Source organism: Notechis scutatus, chromosome 4 (assembly GCF_049901735.1).
Source record: "Notechis scutatus isolate UNSWTSFEM ecotype Mainland chromosome 4, rNotScu1.2, whole genome shotgun sequence".
Classification (NCBI taxonomy): domain Eukaryota; kingdom Metazoa; phylum Chordata; class Lepidosauria; order Squamata; family Elapidae; genus Notechis; species Notechis scutatus.
This window is the reverse complement of record NC_142012.1, coordinates 73,462,706-73,474,974: the sequence shown is the minus strand read 5'-3', so window position 1 is coordinate 73,474,974 and position 12,269 is coordinate 73,462,706. Positions and strand designations below refer to the sequence as shown.

General features: G+C 45.6%; 1 protein-coding gene across 2 annotated transcripts in view; it reads left to right on the top strand.

Moving 5' to 3' along the window:
- ARID5B (AT-rich interaction domain 5B) overlaps nt 1-12,269 on the top strand; it is a 138,422-nt gene that overhangs the window by 99,097 nt on the left and 27,056 nt on the right. For both annotated transcript variants that reach the window (XM_026674235.2, XM_087963767.1), the window contains 2 exons: nt 1,766-1,884; nt 9,764-9,968. In XM_026674235.2, the coding sequence (XP_026530020.1) occupies nt 1,766-1,884; nt 9,764-9,968 (324 nt within the window). The remainder of the gene's footprint in view (nt 1-1,765; nt 1,885-9,763; nt 9,969-12,269) is intronic.

The window sequence follows — 12,269 nt, the reverse complement described above, 5'->3', positions numbered from 1 at the left end:
CTGCCCAGTCCTTCGTTGGGCAGTGCAACGGGGAGCGCCAGGTGCAGCTCCAAGGAAAAAAGACAGACTTCCTGAGAGGGTTGTGCAGTGCTCAGCCACAGGCTGCAGCATCCAGCAGTCCAAAGATAAATCAGGCAGATGTTTGCCGTCTGGGACGGTAACTATTCCTTCTATTGCCTTCCTTGCTTGCTCCCTCGCTTGTGCTCTGCCTTTCTTGCGTGCCAGCCCCGTCTGACCCCTTGGACTTCCGGGCAGTGATAGTTCTCAAGCAGGAGGTCAGTGTGGATGTTTGGAGGAAACAGGCGGGGAAGAAGCTGGGGTGGCTGTCTTTCCACACTCCCAGGAAACCCTTGTTTCAGAGCATCAGGATCAAATTAGCACAGCTTTGCTTCAGAGAACTAATTAAAATGTACAATGTCCTAAAACCTCTTGTGTGACAAATGTAAGATTAGAAACAATTAAAAGCCACTCAAGAGGTTTGTGGTGTTTAGATTCCTGACATCATTATAATCATCCCTAGAAGTAATGAAAACAATGGTTGCTCTCAAAGAAAGAGAGGCTGAAGTTATCAATCACCAATTAATGATTGTTTCTCCTGCTGAAGGTTGTTGGGATTTCAAGGCTGAATTTATAAGGCTTATTTTCCATAGCAAACAAAACAACTTCCTTCTTTTCCCCATTTTCCCCCCCTTTATAATATAAAACATGAACTCGAAATGGTTTCATTTTCTGTAAATCTGGAGTTTCTGGCCGCTGACAATAAAGGCCCTACATGAAACACTAATTTGGTAAAGGATGGTTTCATTTGAACGGTTGAGAATAAAGGAATCCCTCAATGACTGCCATCCTTTCCCTGCTTCACTGCCAGCAGACAGGACCCCCCTCTGATGCCCCGTCCCCCCCAAGGGCATGGCCAGAAGGGGAAGGTACACATCACCACCGAATGGCAAGTTTGTCAACAGAAGGACAAGGGTGGGGGGGGGACACATGACAGCAGTGTTCCCGTACTTGACGGGTTGCCACAGAGACCGGAGGGTGGGGAGTCAACCTCTTCTCCAAAGCCCCAGAAGGCCAGACTAGAAACAATGGATGGAAACTAACCAAGGAGAGGAGCAATCTGGAATTAAGGAAAACTTCCTAACAGTGAGGAGAATTAACCAGTAGAAGAGCTTTGCCTTCAGAAGCTGTGGGGGGCTCCGTCCCTGGAGGTTTTAAAGACGAGACTGGACAGCCACTTGTCTGAAGTGGTATAAGGTCTCCTGATTCTTGTGCAGGGGGTTGGACTAGAAGACCTCCAAGGTCCCTTCCAACTGTGTTATTCTGTTCAGTGCATGCCCACAAGGAATGGCCACGTAATGCAAGCACTATCTGCTGCTTCCTCCTAGCTCTGCAAAAGGCACTTGGTGTTTTTCTTTAGTTCTTTCAAATGTAAACAGCACTGGATGAGCCAGGAGCAAATGTAATATAGGTCACTTCTCGCTAACAACTCCATCCAAGCACCATTGTGCCAAAATAACAGCAATGCAGACGGGCTTCGTATGATGGCTGTGATGCTGTGAAGGCACTCCAAGTCACGGGCGGGAGGGGAGGGGAGGGGAGGGGGAATTGGGGTGGGGAATGGCCACAGGAACATGTGACCTAGAAACAGCCCAACTTTGGAGAGTTCTTGAGGGAAGATCTGTCGCTTCCCGCAGCTTGTGGAGCACATTAACTTTATTACTCCTGTGTAAGGAATTGGGCTGAACTGCTGCCTGTTTGCTTTCAGCTCCCAACCTCAAAGGACGACCACGGAAGAAAAAGTCCTGCAACCCACAGAGAAGAGATTCGTTCAGCGGCAATAAAGATTCTCAGAATAACTGTGAAGGAGGCAAAAGTGTGGCCAAGGTAAGGAGCTTCGGCATCTTCCCCAAATTCCCTTTCCAGATGAGTTTCGCTCTCCTTTTTCAGGGGGAGGGAAAGGGAGCTGGGGCTGCTCCCCAAAGGGCACCCCTGCAGAGTCAACCCTATAATGCAGGTTCCGGGGAGGAGGTCACTTTGGCAGCCTCCCTGCAGCCAGTGGCTTTACCTGAACTCAGGGCTAAGCCAGTCCGACTGGAGAGTAGGTGGGGCAAGGTCTCCGGGGCAAGGGTCTCCATAACTCCATCGTGGAGAAGCAAACCAGAGGAAGATGGTGGGAAGATTCCTTCCCACCATTGCAAGGAGTTGCCAAGTTTTTTGTGGGCAAAAGCTCCAGTAGCCCAGCTACAATTTTTAAAAAGTTGTTGGAATGTGCTTCTAAGTTCATTTGCTGTATGCTTCTCCAGTCTGAGAAGGAGAAGAAGAAAAAAAAACACCTCTTTTTTATGGCAACTTGGAAACAAGTGCAGGAAACTTTTACACGGACCTGTCCAGAATGTAAGCTTACCTTGAAGGGTGGTTGGAATTGCTGGTGGGGAGGGCGAGTACTTGTGAACAAAGGGTGAGACTGGTTCAGTCCTTGGGCCAGTTGCAAGAGCGGTCGTGGAAACTAAAAACGAGACTGTGAGATCATCTCAAAGGAATATGTGGCCGGAGTACGTCACCCTCCCAATTCGTGAAACCCGTGGAAGGTCTCCCCTGTTCCCGCTGCAGGCCGCAGCTTCCTCAGCCCACGAGTTTGGGTGTTTTCCACGCAAACTGCATCTGTGACAGATCCACTCCACACAGGAGACTGTTGTTTATGCACAACCATCCATAACCAGAGGTTTGGGCCTTGGCCATTTTCAGAAGTTCCTAGCTGGAGCTTCAAGGAACGGCAACACCCCTAAAGATCCTTCCTAAGTTCTTCAATATGCTGGATTATCTCAATCTTTAGGAATCTTTAAATGTAATAGTGTACTATAAGATGGAGCAAAGGCCTTCTGAAGATGAGAGGCTTTTCCATCTCCCAGCCATTGAAAAATAGAAAATGGTGAGTTCTCCGCAATAGGAGGTAGGACGCTTGGACAAACTGCTTCTTGCAGTTCCCCCCCTCCCAAAAAAACCCACCCCACTCCTTTTGAGAGCCAAATGATGGGCCAAGCTCGGTACTTACAGGTGGTGGCCTTTGAGAGACGAATTCTGTATCCTGCACGAGTCAAAAAGAGGGCTGTTAAAATATTTACAGACCCCTCACATCCTGGACATAAACTGTTTCAACTCCTTCCCTCAAAATGGCGCTATAGAGCACTGCAAACCAGAACAACTAGACACAAGGGCAGTTTTTCCCTGAAAGGCATCACTCTGCTAAACAAATAATTCACTCAACACTGTCCAACTATTTACTAAGTCTGCAATACTACTACTATTAATCTTCTCATCACTCCTTTCACCCATCTCCTCCAACTGTAACCTTGCTGCGTGTATCCTAACGATTTCTATTGACTGTTTCCTAGTATGATTTGATTTCTTGTTGTGCCCTATGACTATCATTAAGTGTTGTACCTGATGATTCTTGACTCTTGACAAATGCATCTTTTCTTTTTATGCACACTGAGACCTTATGCACCAAAGACAAATTCCTTGTGTGTCCAGTCACACTTGGCCAATAAAAGAATTCTAATTCTAATTCCCATTTGATTTTCTTTTTTTTAGCTGAACCGAGGCTCCAAAAAATCAGGTGACACTACAGGTAGTCCTCAACTTATAACAGTTCATTTACTGACCATTCCAAGTTACAACGGCACTGAAAAAAGCGATTTATGACCATTTTTCAAACTTGTGACCCTTGCAGTATCGTTGTTCCCCAGGATCACGTGATTTACATTCAGATGCTTGACAACTGACTCACATTTATGACGGTTGCAGTCTCCCAGGTTTACGTGATTCCCCCCTTTGCGACCTTCTGACAAGCAAAGTCACTGGTGCGGGAAAACCAGATTCACTTAGCAACCAGGTTACTAATTTACTTAACAACAAGAAAAGTCGTAAAATGGGAGAAAACTCACTTAACACATTTCTCACTTAGCAACATACATTTTGGGTTTAATTGTGGTCATAAGTTGAGGATTACCTGTATTACATTTTTCTGGGTCATTTAAATTATTATTTTTGTCTGCTTCATATTTCATGTATGCTAACAACAATATTCGCTCTAACCTTAAACTACATGAGACTTACTAATTTTGAATTTACAGTTTAGTTGGATGGTCTGTTACGTGCATAAGAGCTATTAGTCTGTCAATAAGATCGACAGGCATCCTGACAGTTCAGAGATACGGGTGGTGAATGTGATGGTTGAGGTCTGAACTCCATGAAAAGTGTGGGACCCCCTCCTCCTCCTCCAGTTGGTCTTCCTTCGTGGCCCACTTTGCGTGGATCGTGGCCTGCCTTCCCCACTTCACTAACCATGCGTTTGGCTGCCGAATCTTTTTGTTGTGGTGTGCTTGTGCTGGCACCCACAATGCAATACACTCCCGCGCCCCCTGCACATGTGCGTGCAACACCCCCACCCCACCTTCTTACCTGCACTGCTCATGCACGCACCTCCCAGCTGATTTTTGGCCGTTCTAAGCCATTTTCGCCCTCCCGGAAGCTCAAGAGAAGCTTCTGTAGCCTCAGGAGGCTGAAATCAGGCCCGTTTCGGCACTTCCAGTATTTCTAGAAGGCCCGTTTTTCGGCCTCCTGGAACACTGTCTTATTGCACCATGTGAACTCATTGCACAAAGCGCCGGCCCCACAAGTCTATCCTACTATGTTGACATGAAATTATTTTCCGTTCAGGAGTCTGACAGCCCACGGGTAGTGCTGTGTTCAAGGACTAATGGCGGTGACTTCGATCAGCTCGTAGCGGCTTCAGCTCTTTCTTACTGTGACTTCGGCTCAGTTGTCTTGCCTGGTCATCTTTGCTGCATCCCGCCCTCGTCGCCAGTGTTGTAGAGCGGCGGTTACAGATAGAGGCGGAGCCAGGCTGAGGCTAACAAACTTTATTCTAATGAATAAAGGGTCGCCGCGGCTGCCGGGGCTAATTGACAGCCAGCTGGCGGTGACAGCTGATGCCGTTTGACAGCTCCCTTTTATAGCCGGCTGTCAAACGGCATCAGCCAATGGGAGCGATCGGCGCTCCCGCGTAGGCGGCGGACCAGAGGGAGGACCGCCGTTAGTCCTTGAACACAGCAGGTAGAAACTGTTCTTCAGCCTGTTCGTGCGGCTGGCTATGCTTCTCAATCTCCTACCCAATGATAGGAGAGTGAAGAAGGGCTGACCAGGTTGTGAGTCGTCCCTGAGGATTCTCCTCACTCTTTCTTCTAAGGCAGCGAGCCCTCGCGATTGAGTTCTAGGCCTGCATGCTCCCCCATTCTGATTTAATGTCTACACGAAGCCATGGGGAGGTCACCCATCAACATAGATCAGGCATCGTCAGTATTGTGAGGATGCTGAGCTTTAGACCTCAACCCAGTGCTGTCACAAGTGGCAGTTGTAGTTGGGAGGGCCAGTTATGATCCTTCCTGGACCAGAAGATTTTACTCACAGTAACTCATCCCTTGGTCATCTGCCACTTGGATGATGGCAATGTCTTCTTCATTGTGTCTGCTCTTGCCACCATTTGGAAGCCACACGAGGTCCAGAATGTGATAGCTGTGTTTCCTGTGTAACCCTTCTGCTTTGATTGCTACTTAGCTTGTGGATGTAATTCATGGTGGTTGCCTTCAAAATTCTGCTTAGCCACCTGCTCCCAGTTATATCTGCCCATTCAGTAAAGATAAGGAGTGGCTCTCCCCACATTGCTTCTCTCAGGGGCCAAGAACTCTGCATGGCCGATGCTACCAGAGGCCCGTTCTCTGCAACTGGCCACAACCCTCCTAGGGTTGAGGAAACCATGGAAACGTGGCTGTTTCAGTAGGCCTCAATAATGGCTACATGATGAGGTGGTCATCTCTTGCCATCGCTATAGATTATGTTGGTCATTATTGTTTAATCTGAGTTATAGACACCAGCTACATAATCCGTTTACAGTCGGCGGCAATTAAAGCAGCATGTAAGTCCAATAAATAAACAATGTAACTGCTAGGCTTCTGTATTGCTAACCTGCTCCCACTCTTCTAAGAATTCGTTTTGCTCGCGCAACCAAACAAAAAGGCTCTTGATGTCTGAGACCCATGCTCGGTTGCAGGTGGGGCTGCAGTACAAAACACCCAAGCAGTACGATGACAATAACATGATTGAACATTCTAAAAGGAGGAAAGGAAGGCTAAATTTATTTCCTAAGGAAAATGACTCCCCAGAATTTCATCAAGGAGTTTGAAACTCTTCTTCTTTTTCATCTGTCCAAAAAAAAAAAATCTAAGATGTTAATTAATAGCATATATCAATCTAATTCTGAAAGGATGGATATCAGTTTGTTGTTCCCATATGCAATTTGGCAATGCCCCCTTCCTTTGTTCCCCCCTCCTCCCCACATCAATGCCTTGCTAAATTCAAACAGGCCCCTCCATGCATTGTTCTGCTTTGTCCTGGCCTTTGATTAAGAGAAACAATCTATTCATTTTGGCTCTTAATTTTCTCTGTCAGCACAGGAATGATATGATTTCACATTCAAGAGATGCAGTTGATGTGCACAAATAATTTCACACTCAGTGAAATTGAGAACCGGAGTTTCCCCTGAAGTAATATAAGCCCCAAGAGACTCCCCAACTTTTAAGAGACCCTCTGCTTGTACAGGCACATCAATTTTTTTTTCCTTCAGCACAAATGCTGAAAATGTCCTCTTAAAAGACCCATAAACAAATCCATTTTCCAATGCAGCTTTTAAATTATATTTTGAGCCCACAATAAAATAGATGATCTCTCACCAAATTTTAACAGAACTAATTCATGCTTCACCGCAAGACATTTATATCAGATATTTTATTTATGGAAACACCACTTTGGTCATGAACATATGAAGAAAATGTTCCTGCTAAGTTATGCAGTCTTCAAAGGTCTCTTTTATATAGGAGTGTGTGTGTTATTTTTCTTATACTGAATCCAGATCATGTACTTCCTCCCTGTCTTTTAATACCAATCATAGGGCCTTTTAATATCAATAATCACCTAAAATGGTCATTTATTTAAGACTGCACTACACAATAAAGGCTTGGAAGTTTCTCATATAAAAGAATTCATGGTATCCTGACATTTACTCTTCTTTCTTTCTTTCTTTCTTTCTTTCTTTCTTTCTTTCTTTCTTTCTTTCTTTCTTTCTTTCTTTCTTTCTTTCTTTCTTTCTTTCTTTCTTTCTTTCTTTCTTTCTTTCTCTGTTTTCTCATAATTCCACAAATACTTTGCAAATATAAATAAACTCGGGGTCTTGTATCTCAGTCACATGGGGGGGGGGGGAACCTTTACTTTCTAGCATTGTTGTCCTTAGAAAGTGGAGGAGACTCTCGAGGCTGGTAATGGCCATTTGATCCATTGAGACTCCATGTGGTGGATCTGTTCTCAACTTGGTCACCATGAAGGATCTGGCCCAATACCAAATGCACCCATTTATTAGTAGCAAACAGGAGTTTAGACCCCATGTCCTCAGGATGCAGGAGAAGATGTCATTCTTGATTATCCCCCTGAATTTTTTTGTTTCTCAAGGCTGGTGGTCTTGTTGCCAACACCACCTTAATGTTTATGCTCCAGGAGTATGAGTGGTCTTCCTGGATGTCCATTATTTAAGGGTCTGTTGCTCTCCCCCACCACCATTCAAAGAAGTGCCCCCAGGAGAGTGAAAGACGGGCCTGAAAGCTACCCATGAAAAAAACCTGAGACTGCTTAGCGGCGCCTTTGCGTGTTCCCATGGAGCTCTTGCCAGGGTTGAACCTAGGTTGAACCATTAATAAAACTCCCACAGAGGGACATTCTTCTACTCCACCTTTGGGGGAAAGAGGCAGGTCATTGTGGCCCCTTTAAAGCAGGGCAGCAGTGCCTTTGAACCTCCAGGGCCTCATGTTCCAGGGGACAGGCAACACAACAGAAAAGGTCCTATCAGGTGGTTTTAGGATTAAAGGCCTCAACAGTGCCTATGCGTTCCCTGTAGCCACTTCTGGCTGGGCAGGTCCAGGACATTTTCTACCTGACAAAGCGCTAAAGGTCTCAGAAGGCCAGGACCAAGAGAAAGTATCTCCTGCAGGATCTCCTCTCCAGGTGTCCTGCCTTCTCTTGCCCATTGAAATTCCTCACTGGGTAAAAAGAGCTTCCTTTCTGCCTGCCCAAAGGACGGAATTGGGAAATGCTCCCTCAGCTAAAAGGGGACTGGGACCATGATGGCGAACCTATGGCACACAGAGCCATTTGTGCCGGCACACGGGTTGCAGGCAAACTTACCTCACTGTGCATGCGTGCACGTCACAACTGATTTTTGGCCAGTTTGAGGCCCTTTTTGGTCTCCCAGAGGCTTGAGGAAGGCTTCTGCAGGCTTTGCAGGCCGAAAACTAGGCCCGTTTCATCACTTCCTGTTTTTTCCTAAAATACCGGAAGTGACAACGGGCCTAGTTTTCGGCCTGCAAAGCCTGCAGAAGCCTTCCTCAAGCCTCTGGGAGGCCGAGAAAGGCCTCAAACTGGCTGAAAATCAGCTGTGAGGCACAGTGCAGGTAAGGGGGTGGCTGGGTGGGTGGGGATTGTGCACGCATGTGTAGGCTGGTGTGGAGGGGGCGCTCATTGCCTTCTGGGTGCTGGCACGTAAGTGCGAACATGGAAGCGCGTGCACAATTTTTGGCACAGGAGCTCAAAAAGGTTAGCCACCACTGGACTAGGAGGACAAAAAGCCGTGAGAGGCGAGCGTGTGTACATTGCTGGGAAGAGATCAATCCCCCAAATGAAGGCAGCTCCTCACCACAAAAGTTCGCCCAGAAATCCGTGTCTTGGTCATATTAAAATGAGGTAAAAGAGTGGATTGTCTCCCCCACACCACAGCCACCTGGCCACCAAGCAGATTTGTGTGGGCTGCCTTTCCCCATCATACCTTGCAGACGGTGGAAGGAGGCAAAGAGCAATGCTCCGAGGAAAGTTTCAGTGTGAAGACACAACAACGCAATTCAGCCTTCTGAATTGAAAGAGGAGCTGTCATGCCCCTGTCAGAGTCTGAATCCGAAGAGGAAAAGAACAGCTGATAGGGAATGGGAGTGTGGCTCCTTGGCTGTGGAGGGAACTGGGGAAGGACAAAGTCTGGCTGGGCAGAACAGGGGAGAGGTAGAGCAAGGGAGGGGGAGTTCAGAGGAAGACCCAGGCTCACCCCTCTTAATCCTAGGGCACGCAGGGAGGAACAGAGAAGAGAGCAACATGGGTTGCATGGCTTATGGGGGAGGAAAGGGCCCTGATTCCCTTAATTAGCCACACCTGGGAATGAGAGTTTAAAAGAGATGCAAGCTGAGTGCAGTGTCTGCTGGGAACAAACATGAGTTTATCTTGTGTTGACTATAGTTATCTGCGTTCCTGGCATCCTCCCAACCGAGTTGAATTACTGCCATTCCTTCATGTCTGGAATCCCTTCTCTTCCCCTGCTGGACTAATTATCTCATCTTGCTTTGATTGGACTTATAGTTTTTGTTGATTACAATTTGGACTTGATTCTCTGCAGCCCAAGGCTGTTCCTGGGAGAGTTTTTCTCCAGCCAGAAGGTAACCAGGACATTGGGGGCAAAGTTGGAGCTAATAAAGGGACTCCAACTGATTATCTGACAGGGTTGCCTTTGTGCCACGGCCCTTTGGGTCATCACAGGAGCTGTGATGGGTTAGAGGGGAATGAAAACTGACTCGAGCAGTTTTCAAGGTTTAATCTGCTGTCTCTTCTTTTCTTCCAGGTAAAATGTGAGTCTAGATTGCCTTTGTCCAAAACCAAAAATAATAACAGCAACTGTAAAAAGGGCTCAAATGAGGATAAATCCAAGATTTCTGTTGGTGAGCAATGCAGAGCAGGTGAACAGGCCTTCCTGGTGGCCCTTTATAAATACATGAAAGAAAGAAAAACACCCATTGAACGAATCCCCTACCTGGGTTTTAAGCAGAGTGAGTAGTATTTTCATTGCATTTTTTGTGTGACATTTAATGTGCTTGACTTGGTAAGAAGGGACAATTTTAAAGGTGAAGGGACCCTAATTTTAATTATTTTAATTTTATATTCTATTTTATTGTCCAAGTCATGTTGATATCCCGAGAGGTATTTAGGCATACCAAAGGTCTGCAGGGCTTTTGGTTTTTCCCAATTACTTTGAGCAACCAATTTGGGAAATGCCATGAAAAAAGCCACTCCCTGACCTTCTGCAGGCAATCTGTGTCCAGTTTATACTAAGGGGGCGTCCTGGGACTCGTAGGAATCCAGTTGTTGGCCCTGGATTGGTTCCTAGATTGATTCCTTTTTCATCCCCTATTCCATCAGGCCCTCCAGATCAACTCGTCCCTGAAATTTAGTCTGTAATCCTGTCACACTCTCTTGGGGAAAAGTCCCTTTTTCCTAGCAAGACTTATTCTGCAAATTAGCTGGATGAGACTGCATCATTATGTTTTTGAAATGCATAGCCAAGCCAGAAACAGTTCTTTGCTGTTAGAGTCAGATACAGTAAATGTAGATTTTCACACCTGGAATTTACCTTACAATTTTCCTGGTCTTGTTGAAATGCCTTCCTTAGTTTTGTACACCCCCTACCCCACTCCTTCAAGGTGAAAACTGGGTAGGATGCAAGTAAATGTTATTTTAACTCAAGCAACTACCAACTGATTTAAAATATTTTTTTTCTCCTGCACTGTTTTTTAAAGAGGAAAATAACAGAAGCATCTTACAGCTATTTCTGGCTTGGCTATGCATTTCAAAAACATAATGATGCAGTCTCATCCAGCTAATTTGCAGAATAAGTCTTGCTAGGAAAAAGGGACTTTTCCCCAAGAGAGTGTGACAGGATTACAGACTAAATTTCAGGGACGAATTGATCTGGAGGGCCTGATGGAATAGGGGATGAAAAAGGAATCAATCTAGGAACCAATCCAGGGCCAACAACTGGATTCCTACAAGTCCCAGGACGCCCCCTTAATATAAACTGGAGAACTTACCACTATTTAAAAACAATCATTAAATTCTGTGTAAGTATCCCATACAATGGATGGAATGATGTCATAAAGGATGTGTTTTGAATCATCAATAAGTTTTACAAATCATTTTAAAGGGCGAGGTTCTTATTTGGAAATACTAGGTATCTGAACTTCTTTTCCCTGTTATGTTGATGCAGAATGTCAAACTGGTATGCTTTACATAACTATTTACATACCTAATAGCAATTGACACTGATTGCAACAGGCCTCCAGCAGCCATTAGAAGCTTACATAACTCTAAAATGATTACAATGTTTGCTTGAAAAACTGGCTGCTTGAAATAGAAGCAGAATTAATGTGCTATGAACAGCTTTGTTGCATTATGCATCGGATTCCTATTAAATTAAGGCCCGAGTAAGCTTAGAAAGCGCTGCTTTGCTTAGAAATGGACTGTTGGTGTTCAGTTGCCCAGCGCTGGGGCACAATCGCCCTGGATGTACGCCATCGCTTTTCAACAAAACTGAAGCCAGGTTTCCAAGTCCCCAACCCGCAGATATTGGGCTCTTCAGTTCCACCAAATGGGCAAATCCCTGTTCTGGTTGAACCTGATGGGGAGTGTAGTCCAGGAGGCTGACCCAGGGGCGTTTCAGGGAGGGTTCCAGAGGAGGGAGAAAGTGCTTGAAGGGGAGCCAAATTATCTTCTGATGACTAGGACGGTTGTTGATTGCTGTTTTCCAATCTGGACATGGGAAAACAACCTGCTGAGTCAGGAGAATCTGTTTAGACAAAGAAACTCCTCTGGTGGTAAATAATTGTAGTGTTACATGCTACCAGCCTCGGTAATGTGTTCTGCTGACCGGAGAACACCCATTTTTAGGTAATACTCATTTGCAGCCTGGAGAAAAAGCTCTTTCATGGAATGGTATATAATTCACTTGGCAGAGAGAAACTGGCAACCTATGTTTATCCCATTGTTTAAAGCGTGAGTGACCAGGGGGTTTGCCAACAGGAACCTTTTTTTAAAATACATTTGTAACTTAAATAAAAGTATATCAAACATGCCTTTAAAATAGGGCCTACGTAGAATTATGCAGTAATCACACCAAAGGATCCTTCTTTCTGCCTTTGATTCAGACCTCTGATTACTTGCAAAGGGAAAGTGAATCTAGATAACAGAATAACAAAGTTGGAAGGGACCTTGGAGGTCTTGTAGCCCAACCCCTGCTCAAGCAGGAAACTCCATACCGTTTCAGACAGATGGCTGTCCGATCTGTTCTTTAAAAA